Source organism: Hippocampus bargibanti, linkage group LG05 (genome assembly GCF_051943395.1).
Source record: "Hippocampus bargibanti isolate YZ-2025 linkage group LG05, ASM5194339v1, whole genome shotgun sequence".
Classification (NCBI taxonomy): domain Eukaryota; kingdom Metazoa; phylum Chordata; class Actinopteri; order Syngnathiformes; family Syngnathidae; genus Hippocampus; species Hippocampus bargibanti.
The window spans coordinates 26550904-26573137 of NC_142738.1; the positions used below are offsets into that span (position 1 = coordinate 26550904).

Sequence of the window (22234 nt, forward strand, 5' to 3'; positions counted from 1 at the left end):
ATTCGGCTGCGAAACGCTCAAGCGAGAGTTGGAGAGCTCCACTTGAAGGCCCCAACAGTACAACATCATCTGCAAAAAGCAGAGATGCTATACTGAGGCCACCAAAACGGAAACCTTCAATGCATCGGCTGTGCCTAGAAATTCTGTCCATAAAGGTTATGAACAGAATCGGTGACAAAGGGCAGCCTTGGCGGAGCCCAACCCTCACTGGAAACGATTCCGACTTTTTGCCGGCAATGCGAACCAGACTCTGGCATCGGTCGTATAGGGACCGAACGGCCTGTATCAGGCTTTCCTGTACCCCATATTCCCGAAGCACCCCCCACAGAACTCCACGAGGGACACGGTCAAACGCTTTCTCCAAGTCCACAAAGCACATATAGACTGGTTGGGCGAATTCCCATGCACCCTTGAGGACCATGCTAAGGGTGTAGAGCTGGTCCACTGTTCCGCGGCCGGGACGAAAACCACACTGTTCCTCCTCAATCTGAGGCTCGACTTTCCGACGGACCCGCCCCTCTAGGACCCCTGAATAGACCTTTCCAGGGAGGCTGAGGAGTGTGATCCCTCTGTAGTTGGAACACACCCTCCGGTCCCCCTTTTTAAGGGGGACCACCAACCCGGTCTGCCAATCCAGAGGCACTCTCCCCGATGACCACGCAATGTTGCAGAGGCGTGTCAGCCAGGACAGCCCCACAACATCCAGAGCCTTTAGGAACTCCGGTCGGATCTCATCCACCCCCGGGGCCTTGCCACCGAGGAGCTTTTTAACCACCTCGGTGACTTCAGTCACAAGGATCGGAGAGCCCACCTCGGAGTCCCCAGACACTGCTTCCTCCAAGGAAGGCGTGTTGGTAGAGTTGAGGAGGTCTTCGAAGTACTCTGCCCACCGGTTCACGACGTCTCGAGTCGAGGTCAGCAGCACCCCACTCTCACTGTACACAGTGTTAGTGGTGCACTGCTTTCCCCTTCTGAGACGCCGGATGGAGGACCAGAATTTCCTCTAAGCGGTCCGGAAGTCGGCTTCCATGGCCTCACCGAACTCTTCCCATGCCGACATAAACCATTAAATTTAAAAAAAGAAAAAAAAAAGAACCAGCCCCTTGTGGTGACTGAGTTACTGGCCCTACGTGCTCGTCATGTGTTATGTTCCAACATCAGGTTGTCCATTTATTTCATTACTTGACCTTTTTCCATTTAGGAGCTTTCCAAACACTTACATGACAAAAAGAAAGAAATAGACATATTTTGTTTTCAAAATGGAACTGCTTTAAACATGATGATTAATTCAATATATATTTTCTCCAATCAACTCGTAACCCTAAATTTGAGCGATCAAGCTAAGATTAGCCACACGCCCTGTATGGAACACCCACCACCTGGCCATGTTGGCGAACATTTGTTGAGTTTTTCAATTTTACTTCCCACTCAGTCTGCAGTCCGTTATCAAATGGCCTGCTCTAAATTATTGATTATTATTATTATTGACAAATTAGTATTTTGTATGGGTAATATCATCATGAGAAATTACTCAGTTCGTGTCCCGGTTTGGCCTCCCTGTGTGGAGTTTGCATGTTCTCCCCGGACCCGCGTGGGTTTTCTCCGGGTACTCCGGTTTCCTCCCACACTCCAAAAACATGCATGGCAGGCAGATTGACCACTCCAAATTGTCCCTAGGTGCGAGTGTGAGAGTGACTGTTGTACGTCTTTGTGTGCCCTGCGATTGGCTGGCAACCAATTCAGGGTGTCCCCCGCCTCGTGCCCGAAGACAGCTGAGATAGGCTCCAGCAACCCCCGCGACCCTAATGAGGAATAAGCGGTATGGAAAATGAGATGAGATGAGAGATGAAATTACTCAGTGACAGAGTGACTCAGTGAGGGATTTAAGGCACAGCATAATTCAAAGTCATATTCAGTGAATTTGTAAATGTCACTGAAGTCTTAAAATCGAATGCCTGATTAACAAATGTTTCATCTCTGCAGCAGTGCGAGACATACAAACATATGATTAGCTTTTTGGCATAATTGCCACTCATTTTATATGCTTTGGTAAACAAGCAAAATAACATGATGAATCAAAAAAGTATGAATCCAAATATTTTGTCAGCATTATTTTGTTTGATGGACTAATGATGCGGTGTTTAAGTGCGTTGTACTCCCAATATTTTTTGATTGGATCATTTTTAGCCCCAAAAATAAAATATGGTATGCTTTCAAAGATATGCTGTAGGTGAAGAAGAAAAGCTGCAGGCAATGCAGAACTCAAGTGCAAAGTCTTTTCTGGGCTCCCGTAGAATCAGAATCATCTTTATTGCCAAGTATGTAGAACACACAAGGAATTTGTTTCCGGTAAAACACGCTGCACTAGTATCGTCGTAAAAATAAACTGCTAAGTGGCACTATACAGTTCCATTTTGGCGACTGTTGAAGCAAATGGAAAGAGACAGTGAAGAAATGCCACAGGTGGTTGCACTTTAGCAGTTTCTAAAATGACTTAGCAAGCAAGTGAACCAACTGCACATTCATGCTGTATTACAAGTTTGCAATGTTTAAATTTTGCACAAAAAGGGCTATTTAAACAGATATTCGAAAGAATGAAATTATCTACTTTATTTGTAGGTCTTGCAACACTGATAATAAAAGAAAAAGAAATGGCATGCACAGACACAGTAGATTATTAATAATAATAATAATACATTTAATTTACAAGCGCCTTTCTGAACACTCAAGGACACTTTACAACAAAGACAACACACAAAACAGTAAAATCATGCATAAAGCAATAAATAATAAAACAGCATAATAAATTAGACCATGTAAGCAAGTTTAAAGAGGTGGGTTTTCAGGTGAGATTTGAAAGTAGGAAGGGAGTCAATGTTGCGGATGTTGGGTGGAAGTGAGTTCCAGAGTTTAGGAGCGGAGCGGCTGAAAGCTCTGCACCCCATCGTTGTGAGACGGGCAGAGGGCGTGTAGAGGTGGAGGGAGGAAGAGGATCTGAGGGCCCGAGTAGGAACGGAGATTTGAATTAGGTCAGACAGATAGGGGGGGGCAAGGTTATGGATGGCTTGGATTATTGGATTATTTTATAGTCTAACCTCGATGATGACAGTACTCATAAACAAATCATATCAAGACACATATGTGACACAATAAAAATGAGTGAATCAATATTTTTTAATTACAATTCAATACAAATGTATGTTAAAATATTGAAACATGTTGAAAAGTGCATCAGTTCAAACTGTGATAGACTTAAATATATATACAGTAAAGTCTCGTTATATCAATATCGGATATATCGATAGTCCCGGTTATATCGATACTATTTCTATGCACGCACGGAGAAAATTACATGCAAACAGGGTCGGATATATCGATAGTCCCGGTTATATCGATATTTTTTCGGACTCCCTTGAATATCGATATTACGAGACTTTACTGTAAATATATGTTTTTTTCTTGGTATTTTCCCGGGCCAGTGTGTACCTTTTGCCTGATGGCAGTAAATGGAGTGAGTGATGAAGAGGATATGAGGGATTATCTGTGATGAGAGTGATGTAGCCACAAGGGGCACAAGCCAGTGTCTTATTGTGCCGCTCCGAAGCCCGGATAAACACAGAGGGTTGTGTCAGGAAGGGCATCCGTCGTAAAAAAAATTGCCAAAACAAATATGCGAATCAAACCTATGAATCTCATACCGGATCAGTCGAGGCCCGGGTTAACAACGGCCGCCATTGGTACTGTTGACCTTCACATTGCCAGTGGAAAATTGACTACTGTTGGTAGAAAAAGGAGAGGAGGGAGATGTGCCCGGAGGAAAGGAGAGAAATAGAATGCCAAGAGTATAGAACTAAGAGTAGGAACTTTGAATGAAGGAACAATGACAGGTAAAGGTCGAGAGCTGGTTGACATGATGCAGAGGAGGAAGGTAGACATACTGTGTGTCCAGGAGACCAGGTGGAAAGGGAGAGTAAGTAGTTTTTTCTGTTATCCATCTATCGTCCCCGCTGGTATTTCATCATAAAACAGGAATTAGAAACCAACAGATAATACTCAAGTGTGAAACGACCTTCCACAAGCACATCGAAGAGCACGGTGGAGACCAACTTCTGAATAGATACGTTCAGAGAGGAAAACCTTGGGGCATGATGATGTACATTGTGTCCTATTCTATCATACACAGTAGATCTTTCATAGCCTCGCTTGTCATTCTGAGTCAATACCGCACTCAAAGTTGATAGAAGTGTTTCAACACAGTACTGAGACAATGGTATTGTCAGGAATTTACTGTATAACCGGAAAAGTATCACTGTAGTTTGCTTCAAAATCCATCTATTATGCCAATAATTTACGGCTTTTTTATCCTCCACCTCAACTATGACCCTGGCGAGGTTTATTGGATATTGGATATTGGATATGCCTTTATTAGTCTCACAGTGGAGAAATTTACATTTCACAGCAGCAAAGTGATGAAAGGAATGAAAGCAGAAAAACAAAATACATGAGCTGCTGGAAAGGCAGCCACTCTCGTTTACACAGTGGTTTAGAACGGATGGAAATTTCGAGTTAAACATTTGGAAAAGTCACTTTGGATTTTGGGTGAGTTGTAAGTTATAGACGTTACTGAGTGAAAAGGACGGACAAACAGAAATCGTGGCTGTGATAGCGAGAAATGCTCAACTACAATTTCACAACAATTGCTCAGGTTGTGAAAATGTAAACAGTAACAACAGGGATAAAAAAAAAGCACATATTTAATTGAGTATTAAAATGCAACTAACTCACTGTGGAATGAGGCCAAACATGACAGCACACTGTGCTGCTGGAACCAAGACTCCATCTGGAATGAGCTGAAAGTGACGATATAGTGTTTGTCTTCTTGACACACTGGCTGGTTGTAAGAACTCTTTTGGGATGGATAGAGAAAATGCACCCTTCTTCCAATGTGCCAAAACCAGATCTCTTCATATTAACATTGTTTATGTTGAAACCCACTCAATCACACTTGACTTATTTATAAAACACAATAAACAGTCTGTCATCAACGCCACCAGTTCGGTATGGCTCGGAGCAGCAAATTGCATTCCGTAACTTCATGAATCAGTATGACCACTGCATTATACTGGAAGATCATTATTGCATGTCTTGATAGAATTTGATTTGATGTAATGTTATTGGGAATGGGGCCCGTGGAGTGAGCTTTGCAGCTGAGATGTGCTCCCTGACATGAATCAGAGCAACTTGGTTTTGCCCGAGCTCACATTACAGTCTCATTTGCAGGCCAGGCTCATCCTGATGCTCAAAGAGGGAATTCTTTGCGCCCGTGCTCTTTCTGGAAGTCAGCACAGAAGACGACTCCTAAAGCGACCATGGACTATATTTTTCTTTCATCTTTCTTTATTTTTTGTCTTTCTTCAATATACAAAATGTTTTATTTTTTAGGTCAGGTAGGTTAGTTTTAAAAGCTCCTGCGAATGTGAAAGTTTTGTGATTTTGCTTTGATACATTTATGGGATGTGGTACAACCACCTTACAAATGGGTTGCTTCACATCTTCATCTGCAAGGTCATCAATGAGTCATCTTTGTGTGAAAACCTGTAAATTAGCATGTGGGCTACGCCAGTGTTTCAAGTCCTTTATTGAGCCAAGGCATTTATTTTATATTTAAAAAATATGACGGGACACCACCCAAGAATGGCATGTGGCTATAGTCGTTCAGATTTATCTCAGTGTAGTCACAAATGTTCTGATTGATTATGAAGCATTGCCTTTTTTATTTAACAAAAGTCTTCTCGCAGGTAACCAAAACATATTCTGTTTCATGAGTGGCAATAGGTGGATAAAAAAATGCATTAATAAATAAAAATATACTATGATATTTTATGATCACATTGAAGAGGATTAAATTAAAATGTTTAAGTATCCATTCACCTATTCATTTTTCTGATTCGCTGATCTTCACAAGTGTCGTGGGGCATGCTGCAGGCTATCTCAGATCTCTTCAGGCAGTGAATCACAGGGAACACAGAGAAGAACAACCACCCCCACTATCACACATTTCTTCTTTTTTATTTATTCTTTTTTATTTATTTATTTTATTTTTATTTATTTTATTTTTTTTATTTATTCTTCTTTTCCTTTCGGCTTTTCCCTTTCAGGGTTTCCACAGAGAATCAGTGTCCTCCATCTAACCCGGTTTTGGGCATCCTCTTCTCTCACACCAGCTACCTTCATGTCCTCTTTCACAACATCCATAAACCTCCTCTTAGGTCTTCCTTTCGGTCTCATGCCTGGCAGTTGAAGGCTCAGCATCCTTCTTCCGATGTAGTCACTTTCTCTCCTCTGGACATGTCCGAACCATTTCAGTCTGGCCTTTCTGACTTTCTCTTCAAAACTTCTAATATGAGTTGTCCCTCTGATATACTCATTATTGAGCCTATCCAACCTGGTCACTCCAAAAGAATGAGAGTGGCTGCCTTTACAGCAACTCCTGTGTTTTGTTTTTGCTGCTGTGATATGTACATTTCTCTATTTCTGAGACAAATAAAAGTTCATCTCATCTAATCTAATCTCTGCTACCTCAAACTACTTTTCTTCGGTGGCACTGTGTCCCGTCCAAACATCATGGCTGGTCACACAATTGAGCGTATTCCATTAATCTGACACGCATGTTTTTGAATTTTTGGGGGGAAATCGGAGAGCCAGAAGGAAAAACCCACAGTCATGAACATTCAAACACCTGACATGAATTCCGCAACTGGAATCCAACCAGCAACCTCCCCACTGTGATTCAAATCAGCCGATCACCCTGCCGTCCCAGTTGAGAACTTCTGAATGTAAATATTTGTTTGAACTTCATTTGGCTAAAATGGTCTCAATAAAGTACAGGTTAAAAGTCTTCCCAGTTAAATGTTTTTTTTTTAAATTGAGCGACGGGGGGTAAAAAAAAACAAAATTATTCAACACTGGAGGAAAACGGCTGATTATCTGTGGTCTAAAGTACCTTTAGGTGCCCATTGAGGACTAGCAAAAGTACATGAAGCCTTTTATAATCTACAATCACATGAACGGACAGCATCAGAGGCACTTTATTCATCTCGAACAACTTGATTGGATTTTCCAAGTAGTAGCTCTGACACAAATGTTTTCCTGGCTACAAGATGACTTCAGCTCCAAGGCCCGACGAGAACACAATATTTTATTCAATTGGAAATTTGCCCAAGACAAATTGAAGTCAAAAACCAGGTTACCCCATATTTGAAACCGAGTCTCAAAGCCTTAACATTTCTGTCAATGCTGTGAAGATGGGGAAGGGGGATGGTGGGTGTTGCATCTCGAGTATTCGGGCTGATATAAGTGCACTACAACAAAAGATTGCTGATGTACAAATAGTGTTATCTCTGCCTTGCAGTGGTCCCCAAATTACAGAACACCTCCATATTTGGTCCTGCCCCCTGAACAATACCATAAAGCAAGAGCATTTGTATTTATTTTTCATCGATGTGTCTTTGTATTTGATCATAAAGTTGGCTGGTGCAATAAGGTGTTCCTCAGTGCTGAACTATCTCATCTCATCTCTCATCTCATTTTCCGTACCGCTTATTCCTCATTAGGGTCGCGGGGGTAGCTGGAGCCTATCTCAGCTGTCTTCGGGCACGAGGCGGGGGACACCCTGAATTGGTTGCCAGCCAATCGCAGGGCACACAAAGACGTACAACAGTCACTCTCACACTCACACCTAGGGACAATTTGGAGTGGTCAATCTGCCTGCCATGCATGTTTTTGGAGTGTGGGAGGAAACCGGAGGACCCGGAGAAAACCCACGCGGGTCCGGGGAGAACATGCAAACTCCACACAGGGAGGCCGGACCGGGACGCGAACCGGCGACCTCTGCACTGTGAAGCCGGTGTGCTAACCACTCGGCTACCGGGCCGCGGAACTATTTTTATTATTTATAATTATTAACTATTTTGTAAACATGTAAAAGTGATTATCTTGGATTGGATTGGTTTGGATTTGCCTTTATTAGTCTCGCAGTGGAGAAATTTACATTTCACAGCAGCAAAGTTATGAAAGGAAATGAAAGTAGAAAAACAAAATACATGAGCTGCTGGAAAGGCAGCCACTCTCGCGGCGCCGTCTTAAAGTCAAAAGAACAAAAAAAAACTAAATCACAAATAACATGACAACACAAAGACACAGAGAGTCATTCATTCTGAAGCACTTTCTGTACCCTCTTTGTGAAACAAAGCAGTTCCACATGAAAGAGGAGAGGGTCAAAGCGTCTCTTCACCAGTGGATCAGGGACATCATGGTGGAATGTGCACGTTGACTACAAGCTAAATGTTGAAAGCAAACACGCAGCTGTAGCATCCATTGACGAAGAGATTGGCTCACATCTCCTGTCCCACATAAATCCACTTTAATTCCAAGCCGCGACAGTTACACATACGCATCGGCGCTCCTCCTTATCGCGGGCTCCTCAAGCCATGTATCCATCCCACCGCAGATTGTCTATCAGCACCGACCTTCCGCTGAACAAAGCGGAGCTGTGAAGATGCTGCCCATTACAGGCGCAAAAAAGCTCAATGGCCCCTGTGGTGTCCAGCAATGACAGTCGAATGGCACCGACATTCCTCCCATTCAAAAACAGTACTGGCATATTCATGCTGCCGAAAAGGCGCAACCGCTCAGCACAGTCTCCTCCTTGATGAATGTTGTGGTCAAAAATGCTGAAAAACAATCCGTATCCATTCCACACGACGCACAACAACACAAAGTGACAAAAGAAAACACAAAATAATACAAAAAAAAGCAAGGCTCATGAGAGCACTTGCTGACGGCTGCCTACTCGGTCGCCACCTTCGACTCCATGTGTCGCATAAAAATACTAAACCTGCCCGAGCCAAAACCAAAAGTTAAGGTTTTTTCTTTTCAATGCAACGAAAAGGCTGTCTGTCTCATCTGTCAAGAGGCCAGGCAGGCTTGCGGTTTTCACAGTAACAATCGATTTCAATAGTGTGTTTCCATGGGATAATTCTTACAGTACGGAAAAATCTTTCCCATAACAAACACTGCACACGAGTCAAGTGTATGCAATTAAATCGCTCCTGTTTGATCAATGTGATTTCACTGTGCCTATGTGTGTTTGCAGTGTTCAGTGTGTTTTTCTTCCAATCTACTTGTGTTGTTTTTTTTCTGTGGTGGGGGGAAGAACAGTAACATTATGTGCGCATGTGGATTGCTCTTTTAGTTTGAGGGTTGAGGTTCAATTTGGATCGTTTCCTGCAATAGCCTGCTTAGGCTACAGAGGATTAGTAATACTGATGAGGTGATGCCGGTGGAAGTGGGGCAATCAGGCCAGTCGTTAGTCAGAACAAAAGGAACAATCAGTGAAGCTGCAGGGAGTAGTCCTCTGCTCCCCCAAACCTGAGAGCAGGGACCTATCATAGCAGAGTCTGGCACCGCCATGTCTGGACAGTAGGGATATATATGTAGGGCCTAAACTACCAGTAAGACTTTAGTTTGCTGACGAAGTTTCCTGGAAAAGAAGCGAAACGTCCGACACCTTCAAAGAAGTACAGATGACGGCTGAAGAAACCTTTACATAAATGGACCACTACTGTATGACTGAGAGCTTACACAGATGTATGGCATCATGTTGCTTAGCTTCTTTTTTAGTTGCCTCAGTAGGTCCCAAAAAGCTGACATATCTAAAAAAACAATGAGTTCTGCACAACTTATACTGTTTTTTTGGTGTATCATCAGTGAAAGATTCACAGCCTTTTTGGGAGGCGATTGCATCATACTAATGGCAGCAATGATCTGGTGTGTAGCTAAGTAAGCTGATAAATGGATTGCTTCACATCTCTATCTGAAAAAATATGCAAGCTCATTAATGAGACATCTTGGTGCCAAAGCCTATCGATGAGCACATGGCCTCCGCCAGTGTTTCCAAAACCTTATTGAGCCAATGCTCTGACTTTACATTCGAAAAACATTAAAGCACACCCACCCCCAAAACAAATAAATAAATAAATAAATATGTGAATAAGTGAATAAAGAAAGAAAGAAAGAAAGAAAGAAAGAAAGAAAGAAAGAAAGAAAGAAAGAAAGAAAGAAAGAAAGAAACAAAGAAAGAAACAAACAAAGAAAGAAAGAAAGAAAGAAGATAGATAGATAGATAGATAGATAGATAGATAGATAGATAGATAGATAGATAGATAGATAGATAGATAGATAGATAGAGAGAGAGAGAGAGAGAGAGAGAGAGAGAGAGAGAGAGAGAGAGAGAGAGAGACAAATGCATGGGTGAATAAACAAACAAACAAATAAATAAATAAATATATTGATAAATAAATAACATACATACATACATACATACATACATACATACATACATACATACATATAAATGAATAAACCGATGCATATGTAAGTAAGTAAATAAATAAATAAATAAATAAATAAATGGTGAAATAGTATGAGTACTTCAATAGCACAGATTTTTGTCAATGGTCTCACAAATATTCTTATCCACCAACAGGCCACCCTTATAATTGTTGGACAAAATTAAGTGAAAATAGATAACTTCCCAAGACGTCCATGAAAATCTCTCACAGCACTTCACTGTACTACGCAACCCTGGTTGGGAGTCACTGGGCTACATCATCGGCACTCACTCATCCCCATGACTACCAACAATCAACTGCTGGCTGAAGGTCACATCATCTACAGATGGCATGACACAAAAATATGTTTCTCAGCTACTCAGACACAATAAGAATTCCAGTTACTCACGCATATCCACTCGTGACATATGGTGAGCCACCGACAGAGTTAGGAAATTTATTATCCAAATTCAGTGCTGTACGTGCTGAGGTCTATGAGCCACCTGAAATTGAAAGCTTATAAACAAATAACACAGACAACACAGGATAGAAACCTGCTACAGGTGCGGACGGGGAGATGTTCCCGACCCTGCTTCGCCACCAGAAGACGAGTAGATTTAGATTTGGATCCTTATTACGTTTTACTGCCGATCAATCCATCTATCCATCCATCCACCGATGGATGAATAGATGGATGGATGGATGGATGGATGGATGGATGGATGGATGGATGGATGGATGGATGGATGGAACAGGAAAGATACTGCACAGAGCCACCAGTAGAGGACCTGAGGTTAAACCTGGGGACGGACACCACCCAAGTAGTGTGACGATGATTTTTTTTTTTTATTTATCAGGGTACGTCTCTGATGGAAATATAGACTTAAAAGAATTCTTATCATTGTTGATATGGCTTTACTCTTTGTGACTGAAGAAGCTCCAAAGTTACAATGCGAAATAGATAACATGTCGAAGATGTCACGTTCTTATTTGAGGGCTTTCTAAAAACACTTACATCGTCAGAAAAGTTGTACCAGCCACCTCTCGTTTCATCTGCAGCACATTGGATCCACTTTTCACCCAGCTTGCACTTGCCTTTCAGATATACTATTTCAAGATGCAAATTATGTCTGAACAATTTGGATGGGGTTTTATAAATCGCATTACAATTATTTTTCAAATAATCCTTCCAAAAAGATGAAATTCTCTGTATTATCTGACAGGCTATTTTTCTTTTGGGGGGGGGCATGTGGAATCAGGTTTCCAAGTGTTTTAACTTGCATAAATCTTCAGTAAATCAGGCTCTCAAAGATTTAAATGAAGTTTTGCATGATCCTCAATAGTTTTGTTTACAGCAAAGTCGGGAAAACTGTTTACTTGGACTAATATTTGCTGCTGGAATCATTGAAAGATCTCAAATTCATCAGTCATGGTCTCAGTGTCTCAGATTAATCTTTCAATATATGACATCACATAAAAAACAAGATAAACTGTAATATGAGTCAACAACAAAAAATATCTCGATCCAATAAAAATTGAAAACACCAACAGTTGAAATATGCAATAAAGGTCTTGAAAAGATGAGAAAAAGAAAGATTATATATATATATATATATATATATATATATATATATATATATATATATATATATATATATATATATATATATATATATATATATATATATATATAGTAAAGTCTCGTTATATCGATATTCAAGGGAGTCTGAAAAAATATCGATATAACCGGGACTATCGATATATCCGACCCTGTTTGCATGTAATTTTCTCCGTGCGTGCATAGAAATAGTATCGATATAACCGGGACTATCGATATATCCGATATCGATATAACGAGACTTTACTGTATATATATATATATATATATATATATATATATCGTACTTGTCTTTGTGATTCATAGTGTCGATGAAGATTGTAATCTTTGAATACCGCCACCGCCTCTTGACAGATGAGACAAACAGCCTTTTCTTTGCATTGAACATAAAAATAATCGTTTGTCCACTGCAGGTTAAATACCATGCATTCTGAATCATTTTTTCTCTAACCTTTTCGCCATTATTCCGTTCTCCCTATGACAGGAAGGTTTACAAGAGAAAAAGGGTCTGGACTGAGCGCACCTGAATGTACCGCCGGACTGCCCTCCACTTCCTCATATGTCACTTTCTTGTGTTGCGTCGCATTGTGGGCGACTCCTTTAGCGTTCTATTGTGAGCAGGCGTGTTTGTATTGTTCAATCACGATTATAAACAATGTACATTGATTACATTGATTAAAATAGGAACATATAATGATCGAAAACCGACTTTGACTCGTAAAAGGATTTTTTATTTTTCTGGAGGCCGAATAGGAAAAAAATCTGATAGCATCTCCGGTACTGTTCAAGGGGCCGGGCAAATGTGCTGACGGGCCGGATACGTACGGCCCGTGGGCCGTAGTTTGGTGACCACTGTTTTATAGCTTTGATCTATGCTACTCCTTACAAAGGCCCCAACCAAAAAGCGGCGGATAACAATGAATCATGCTGTTCATATAAAACAAATCAATAAAAAACAAACACAGTTAGTTCATTCTTCAAGAGATTATTTCAAATGATATTTAAGCACATTCATGTTCAAAGTCATTGGTCACATTGATAGTGGAGGTTCCCATAAGGTGTTTGAGATATGTTGTGAATGTAAATTTGATTTATAATCTAAACGAAATGCTGTTCTTAATCAGAATCAGAATCATATTTATTGCCAAGTATGTAGAACACACAAGGAATTTGTCTCCGGTAGAACACGCTGCACTAGTATCATCATCATAAAATTGCTAAGTGGCACTATACAGTTCCATTTGGGCTAATGTTGAAAGAGTTCAAAGAGTTAATGGCTTGGGGGAAGAAGCTGTTTAAATGTCTGCTGGATTTGGTTTGCATGGATCGGTAGCGCCTGCCTGAGCGGAGTAGCTGGAAAAGGTGGTGGGCAGGGTGCAGAGGATTCTTAAGTGGTCCCTTTACAAATGCAGTTCTTTAGGAATATGTTTTATTGTTTTTTTACAGTTGTTATTTTTTTTTCTCCGTATTCTATTATTTTTTGTGTTACCTCCTTTGAAATGTACTTTGGATGTACTGCACAAGTAGGAAAGATGTCTCAAGAAAGACACTTATCCACAAACAACAATCTATGTGCGATGTGTGATTTCAAAAAGTATAGCTATTTCATGAATAAATTGACAGAGAATGTGTGAAATTATGCATCATTGAGACATGGAAGAAAAACAACAACAACAAGAAATATTTAAATCATTCATTGCTTCTTGTGGGGAATAATACTTTTTAAATTCAGTGTCATTGCTTGATTTTATGAATGATAATTATAACATGTTATGATAATTATAATGATATGGTATGAAATGACTATTAAGAATATAAAACTGGCAAATGGTGCACTGCTTAAGTGCAAGTTTGTATTTGCATTTTAATGCCACAAGACGACAAATCACTTCAACAGGAAAGAATGAAAGAAATGTGTGTTCAAAATGTGGTTGCATGAGCACAGTGTCGAGGTGCAGGGTTCAATTCCGGTCTCCCTGTGTGGAGTTTGCTTGTTGTGTAGATGTGAGTGTAAGCATGTGATGTTCTTCTGTGTGCTATGTGTTTGGCTAGCAAATGGTTCAGGGTGTCCCCCACCTTTGCCCGAAGACACATGGGATAGGCTCCAGCTCACTTATGCGGGGGCTCAGCATAAAAAAAATGATGAATTTAATCAATTTTATTTTATTAAGTCGTTGGACAAAATAAAAATATCTGGATTAAAATACCATTTTAAAGTACAGTAAGAGTCTACTTATATAATGTATCTGCAGATCAAGATGTCCTTATTTTGTGCAACTATGTGCCAAAATGAAATAGAGTCACCTGTTCCAAGTTATGATTGATTGATCAACTGAAATACATCTCCTGTGACAATTGTTTTTTTTTTTTTTTTTTTGTCCTGTGGAACCAATTGCCTGAGTGTCTCAACAGACAACCTGACTAGAGTTTTGTTTTGTTTTTAATTTGGGGTCAGATAGCATCACTCGTCATACAGTACTTGTAGTCTTCCGGTTTACAGTGTGCATGCATTTAGAACGGTGTAATACAAGGGGAAGTGGGTCAGAGCTCCTCAGGGGAACCAATCTGGCAGCTTGAAATTCCTTTTCATCATACATGTTTAATGATGGATTGTATCATTTTTTAAAGGCAACAGCCACGCCTCAAAGGTAATTAACAAAGCCAACTCGCACCGCATACACAATATGAAATTTACATGTATCCGCTGAAATATAAATAAGTAAAGTTTGCACATTTTTATTACCAATGAGCAGTCATGTAGCTCGAGTAAGGACAGTCTTTTTTGGAATTTAAAATAATGTCCTGTTGATTTCTGTTTAACGATCTTATTTTAAAATGGCTTGTGGGTCTCTGAATATTCTGTTTGTGAAAATCTGAAAAAAGCTATACCAAATACTGAGAGTAAAGTAACCAAAATGAACTCGTTTTTCAATCTTGTGAGTTTTTGCGATCGCCATCTCTGCAAAGTGGACATCGGAGCTAAGTGGGATGTTGGGTGGGGCTTTCCCCCCCTGTCTGCCCATCGAGTCGATTGGAAGACGATTAAAACAACTCTCTATTTGAGCTTGCTGCAGTGTGTTCGACAATTGATACTTTCAAAGACGCAAGCAACAAGTACACAATTGCTACTTTTTTTAACATTTGGAATGAACTATGTCACCATTTGTTGTATTTATAAACCTTTAAAGTTAGAAGAATTGTGTGCACACAGGCCATTGGAAATAAAGTTGCATAATGTCCCACAAGAAATTGTTGCGTAAAATGTTCAAATGGAGAGAAGAAAAAACAATCGTCAATCGAAGTATTTTATGATTATCAAGCAGCGTTGCGTGTTAACTCTTCATGAAGCTAATATGGAGCCTTACCAGAGTCCGTGTCGCGAGGTCTGGCCAGGTCCCTCAAGTAGTAGGTGAAATCCAAGCAGTTGTCATCCTGCACCTCTCCTTTGGAGCACAAGTCGGAGAGCAGCTCGAGCGCCTTTCGACAAATCTCATATTCTCTTTCTCCAGGCATTGCCCTCCAGCATCCTCCTGACTGCTCGGCCACCCTGCCCGATCCCGCACCTCAGTCGCACGACCGGAGACGCACCACACCACTCGGTGATGACGGCAAGTTTATCTGACTTTCAGTTTTTTTTTGTTCTTTTCAACCGACGCGCTTCTTTCTATTTAAACATCCTCATGTGTATTTTATGTTTTATTTCGTAAAAAAAAAAACCTGCCTCTTGCTGTTGTTTGTCCGATGTCTGCTACATGACGCATCAGTGGCTGCAAATGAATGATTGACTGGATGTTCTCCTCTCATGCGGTGATCCCATCAACGCAATGGGATGCTGAGATGCGCAGGAAGTTAATATGACTCCATCAACCCCCGCCCTCTCTTTCCTTCTTCGGCATATCCACCGCCCTGCAAATCAAACAATCGGTCTCTATTCACTTGTGATCTTTACATATACGTACATACATTCATTCATCTTTCGGACCCCTTTATCCTCATGACGGTCACGGAGGGTGCTGGAGCATTAACCAGCTATCTTTGGGCAGTGGGCGAGGGACACCCTGAACCGGTTGCTAGCCAATCGCAGGGCACACAAAGACGAACAACCATCTGCACACACACTTACACCTCGGGGAAATTTTGAAAAATTCAATCAGCATCCACGAAGGCACAGGGAGTAAACGCCACAGAGGGAAGCCAAAGCAGGGACAGAACCCAAGACCTCTGCACTGTGTGTATGTATATGTATATTGTGTCACATGTATAAGAGGAAGGTGATTTTTTTTTCCACTGGAGTGATGAGGTAATGTTCCTCAGCCACCTCCATGTTGCAAATGTCTGGAGGGCAAGTGGGATCTAATGCACATGTCTGACCTTTACTGATAGGCGTAATAAAGAAAAGCGCGTGGAATAAATGTCCCACTTTAATCACCGATAAATCCAAAGAAAGGCTCTCAGCTCTCAGTCTGTCAAAGGCTACAGACAGGTTCACTGACATTCACATATAGTACCAAGCTTAATCAATGTAATATTCTTCCACTCTTTGCAGCAGTGTAATTTAGCTTTAAACACAGATGAACTTCATTCAACTGATCCAATTATTTTTTTGGCATAAATAAGATATATATATATATATATATATATATATATATATCGTACTTGTCTTTGTGATTCATAGTGTCGATGAAGATTGTAATCTTTGAATACCGCCACCGCCTCTTGACAGATGAGACAAACAGCCTTTTCTTTGCATTGAACATAAAAATAATCGTTTGACCACTGCAGGTTAAATACCATGCATTCTGAATCATTTTTTCTCTAACCTTTTCGCCATTATTCCGTTCTCTCTATGAAGAGGAAGGTTTACAAGAGAAAAAGGGTCTGGAGCGCCAAACTGAGCGCACCTGAATGTACCGCCGGATTGCCCTCCACTTCCTCATATGTCACTTTCTTGTGTTGCGTCGCATTGTGGGCGACTCCTTTAGCGTTCTATTGTGAGCAGGCGTGTTTGTGTTGTTCAATCACGATTATAAACAATGTACATTGATTACATTGATTAAAATAGGAACATATAATGATCGAAAACCGACCTTTGACTCGTAAAAGGATTTTTTATTTTTCTGGAGGCCGAATAGGAAAAAAATCTGATAGCGTCTCCGGTACTGTTCAAGGGGCCGGGCAAATGTGCTGACGGGCCGGATACGTATGGCCCGTGGGCCGTAGTTTGGTGACCACTGTTTTATAGCTTTGATCTATGCTACTCCTTACAAAGGCCCCAACCAAAAAGCGGCGGATAACAATGAATCATGCTGTTCATATAAAACAAATCAATAAAAAACAAACACAGTTAGTTCATTCTTTCAGAGATTATTTCAAATGATATTTAAGCACATTCATGTTCAAAGTCATTGGTCACATTGATAGTGGAGGTTCCCATAAGGTGTTTGAGATATGTTGTGAATGTAAATTCGATTTATAATCTAAACGAAATGCTGTTCTTAATCAGAATCAGAATCATATTTATTGCCAAGTATGTAGAACACACAAGGAATTTGTCTCCGGTAGAACACGCTGCACTAGTATCATCATCATAAAATTGCTAAGTGGCACTATACAGTTCCATTTGGGCTAATGTTGAAAGAGTTCAAAGAGTTAATGGCTTGGGGGAAGAAGCTGTTTAAATGTCTGCTGGATTTGGTTTGCATGGATCGGTAGCGCCTGCCTGAGCGGAGTAGCTGGAAAAGGTGGTGGGCAGGGTGCGGAGGATTCTTAAGTGGTCCCTTTACAAATGCAGTTCTTTAGGAATATGTTTTATTGTTTTTTTACAGTTGTTAATTTTTTTTTCCTCCGTATTCTATTATTTTTTGTGTTACCTCCTTTGAAATGTACTTTGGATGTACTGCACAAGTAGGAAAGATGTTGTCTCAAGAAAGACACTTATCCACAAACAACAATCTATGTGCGGTGTGTGATTTCAAAAAGTATAGCTATTTCATGAATAAATTGACAGAGAATGTGTGAAATTATGCATCATTGAGACATGGAAGAAAAACAACAACAACAAGAAATATTTAAATCATTCATTGCTTCTTGTGGGGAATAATACTTTTTAAATTCAGTGTCATTGCTTGATTTTATAAATGATAATTATAACATGTTATGATAATTATAATGATATGGTATGAAATGACTATTAAGAATATAAAACTGGCAAATGGTGCACTGCTTAAGTGCAAGTTTGTATTTGCATTTTAATGCCACAAGATGACAAATCACTTCAACAGGAAAGAATGAAAGAAATGTGTGTTCAAAATGTGGTTGCATGAGCACAGTGTCGAGGTGCAGGGTTCAATTCCGGTCTCCCTGTGTGGAGTTTGCTTGTTGTGTAGATGTGAGTGTAAGCATGTGATGTTCTTCTGTGTGCTATGTGTTTGGCTAGCAAATGGTTCAGGGTGTCCCCCACCTTTGCCCGAAGACACATGGGATAGGCTCCAGCTCACTTATGCGGGGGCTCAGCATAAGAAATTTGATGAATTTAATCAATTTTATTTTATTAAGTCGTTGGACAAAATAAAAATATCTGGATTAAAATACCATTTTAAAGTACAGTAAGAGTCTACTTATATAATGTATCTGCAGATCAAGATGTCCTTATTTTGTGCAACTATGTGCCAAAATGAAATAGAGTCACCTGTTCCAAGTTATGATTGATTGATCAACTGAAATACATCTCCTGTGACAATTTTTTTTTTTTTTTTTTTTTGTCCTGTGGAACCAATTGCCTGAGTGTCTCAACAGACAACCTGACTAGAGTTTTGTTTTGTTTTTAATTTGGGGTCAGATAGCATCACTCGTCATACAGTACTTGTAGTCTTCCGGTTTACAGTGTGCATGCATTTAGAACGGTGTAATACAAGGGGAAGTGGGTCAGAGCTCCTCAGGGGAACCAATCTGGCAGCTTGAAATTCCTTTTCATCATACATGTTTAATGATGGATTGTATCATTTTTTAAAGGCAACAGCCACGCCTCAAAGGTAATTAACAAAGCCAACTCGCACCGCATACACAATATGAAATTTACATGTATCCGCTGAAATATAAATAAGTAAAGTTTGCACATTTTTATTACCAATGAGCAGTCATGTAGCTCGAGTAGAGACAGTCTTTTTTGGAATTTAAAGTAATGTCCTGTTGATTTCTGTTTAACGATCTTATTTTAAAATGGCTTGTGGGTCTCTGAATATTCTGTTTGTGAAAATCTGAAAAAGGCTATACCAAATACTGAGAGTAAAGTAACCAAAATGAACTCGTTTTTCAATCTTGTGAGTTTTTGCGATCGCCATCTCTGCAAAGTGGACATCGGAGCTAAGTGGGATGTTGGGTGGGGCTTTCCCCCCCTGTCTGCCCATCGAGTCGATTGGAAGACGATTAAAACAACTCTCTATTTGAGCTTGCTGTAGTGTGTTCGACAATTGATACTTTCAAAGACGCAAGCAACAAGTACACAATTGCTACTTTTTTTAACATTTGGAATGAACTATGTCACCATTTGTTGTATTTATAAACCTTTAAAGTTAGAAGAATTGTGTGCACACAGGCCATTGGAAATAAAGTTGCATAATGTCCCACAAGAAATTGTTGCGTAAAATGTTCAAATGGAGAGAAGAAAAAACAATCGTCAATCGAAGTATTTTATGATTATCAAGCAGCGTTGCGTGTTAACTCTTCATGAAGCTAATATGGAGCCTTACCAGAGTCCGTGTCGCGAGGTCTGGCCAGGTCCCTCAAGTAGTAGGTGAAATCCAAGCAGTTGTCATCCTGCACCTCTCCTTTGGAGCACAAGTCGGAGAGCAGCTCGAGCGCCTTTCGACAAATCTCATATTCTCTTTCTCCAGGCATTGCCCTCCAGCATCCTCCTGACTGCTCGGCCACCCTGCCCGATCCCGCACCTCAGTCGCACGACCGGAGACGCACCACACCACTCGGTGATGACGGCAAGTTTATCTGACTTTCAGGTTTTTTTTGTTCTTTTCAACCGACGCGCTTCTTTCTATTTAAACATCCTCATGTGTATTTTATGTTTTATTTCGTTAAAAAAAACCTGCCTCTTACTGTTGTTTGTCCGATGTCTGCTACATGACGCATCAGTGGCTGCAAATGAATGATTGACTGGATGTTCTCCTCTCACGCGGTGATCCCATCAACGCAATGGGATGCTGAGATGCGCAGGAAGTTAATATGACTCCATCAACCCCCGCCCTCTCTTTCCTTCTTCGGCATATCCACCGCCCTGCAAATCAAACAATCGGTCTCTATTCACTTGTGATCTTTACATATACATACATTCATTCATCTTTCGGACCCCTTTATCCTCATGACGGTCACGGAGGGTGCTGGAGCATTAACCAGCTATCTTTGGGCAGTGGGCGAGGGACACCCTGAACCGGTTGCTAGCCAATCGCAGGGCACACAAAGACGAACAACCATCTGCACACACACTTACACCTCGGGGAAATTTTGAAAAATTCAATCAGCATCCACGAAGGCTCAGGGAGGACATGCAAACGCCACAGAGGGAAGCCAAAGCAGGGACAGAACCCAAGACCTCTGCACTGTGTGTATGTATATGTATATTGTGTCACACATATATATATATATATATATATATATATATATATATATATATATATATATATATATATATATATATATATATATACTCCTCTTCTTTATTGATGTTTTCATGAGCAAGCAAACCGTGACCATGTTGACCATTTATTTGTCCACGTATAAGAGGAAGGTTTGATTTTTTTTTTCCACTGGAGTGATGAGGTAATGTTCCTCAGCCACCTCCATGTTGCAAATGTCTGGAGGGCAAGTGGGATCTAATGCACATGTCTGACCTTTACTGATAGGCGTAATAAAGAAAAGCGCGTGGAATAAATGTCCCACTTTAATCACCGATAAATCCAAAGAAAGGCTCTCAGCTCTCAGTCTGTCAAAGGCTACAGACAGGTTCACTGACATTCACATATAGTACCAAGCTTAATCAATGTAATATTCTTCCACTCTTTGCAGCAGTGTAATTTAGCTTTAAACACAGATGAACTTCATTCAACTGATCCAATTATTTTTTTGGCATAAATAAGCAGTGAAGATGCACACATAGCTTATCAAAACTTTTTGTTTTTTTGATGTGAACGTTGGCTGAGAGCAATTTTACGTGTGGAGAACAGTTCTTTTTTTCCTGTTGCAAAGGAATTTCACACATGGAACAAAATGTATTTGCAGCGACAAAAAATGTTTGCAACTTTTTCATTAAAAAAAAGCACCATTTGCATGCATTTGGTCCTCAGTGAAACGTAATTGTCAGGGGTAAATTTTGACGACATGTTAACTGTGGAGAGCAAGCCACACATATGACATGTGTATGTACAGCATGCATCAATACATGCTGCACCGAATACAAAGGAAGAAGAAAAGGTGAAGTGTGTGTCAGCATCATGCTCATGAGCTGTGATAATTGATACTATACATGCTGGGGATCCATCCAACCATCCATTTTTGTAATCCACTTATCCTCACCAGATTCGGACAACAGGCGGGGTACACCCTGAACCAATTGCAGGGCACATACACACACACACACAACCATCCACACTCACAATCACAACAGAGGACAATTAGTAGTGCTCTTTTTACCTGCCATTCATGTTTTTTGAGAGGGTGAAGAAACTGGAGGACCCGGAGAATACCCTGCCTACAGGCACATGGAGAGAACATGCACACTCCACTAAAGAAGGTCAGAGCCGGAGTCGTGCACCTGTGCACTGTGGGGCAGATGTGCTAACCTTAATCATCCACCGTGCTGCCCATGCTGGAAATAAAATAAAAAACTAAAAAAAAAAAAAAAAAAAAACAATCTTCACAGTGAAGCACATGTTGTAAAATATTATACAAAGAATCTTGCAAATGAAATACGATGTATAAAACACAATCGGTTAAGGGCTTGTTCTACAAGACGACAGGAAGCCGTGACACCCAAATGGGTTTTCCGTTTTGTAAACGTTCAGGGCAGCGGAAGTGAATCTTCAACACGGGAAACAACCTGATATTTTGTAATGAAGCTCGAGCCTGAAAAGGGCTGTGTTAGCAGTTGCTGTCATGAATTAACAATGCCCCTTCCACTGTACTGCAGGGGAAACCAGTGGGGGGCCAACAACCGGGT

At 40.5% G+C, this 22234-nt stretch overlaps 1 protein-coding gene and 1 long non-coding RNA gene across 4 annotated transcripts in view; both read right to left on the reverse strand.

Moving 5' to 3' along the window:
• Positions 1-15809, reverse strand: part of syt9b (synaptotagmin IXb) — a 55551-nt gene extending 39742 nt beyond the window's left edge. For 2 of the 3 annotated variants that reach the window (XM_088997511.1, XM_088997510.1), the window contains exon 1: positions 15375-15809. In XM_088997511.1, the coding sequence (XP_088853637.1) occupies positions 15375-15522 (148 nt within the window). In that variant the 5' untranslated portion in view covers positions 15523-15809. The remainder of the gene's footprint in view (positions 1-15374) is intronic. The other variant, XM_088997513.1, reaches the window with a different exon arrangement.
• Positions 1-22234, reverse strand: part of LOC148898347 (uncharacterized) — a 295352-nt gene that overhangs the window by 179356 nt on the left and 93762 nt on the right. The gene's annotated exons all lie outside the window — the stretch shown is intronic.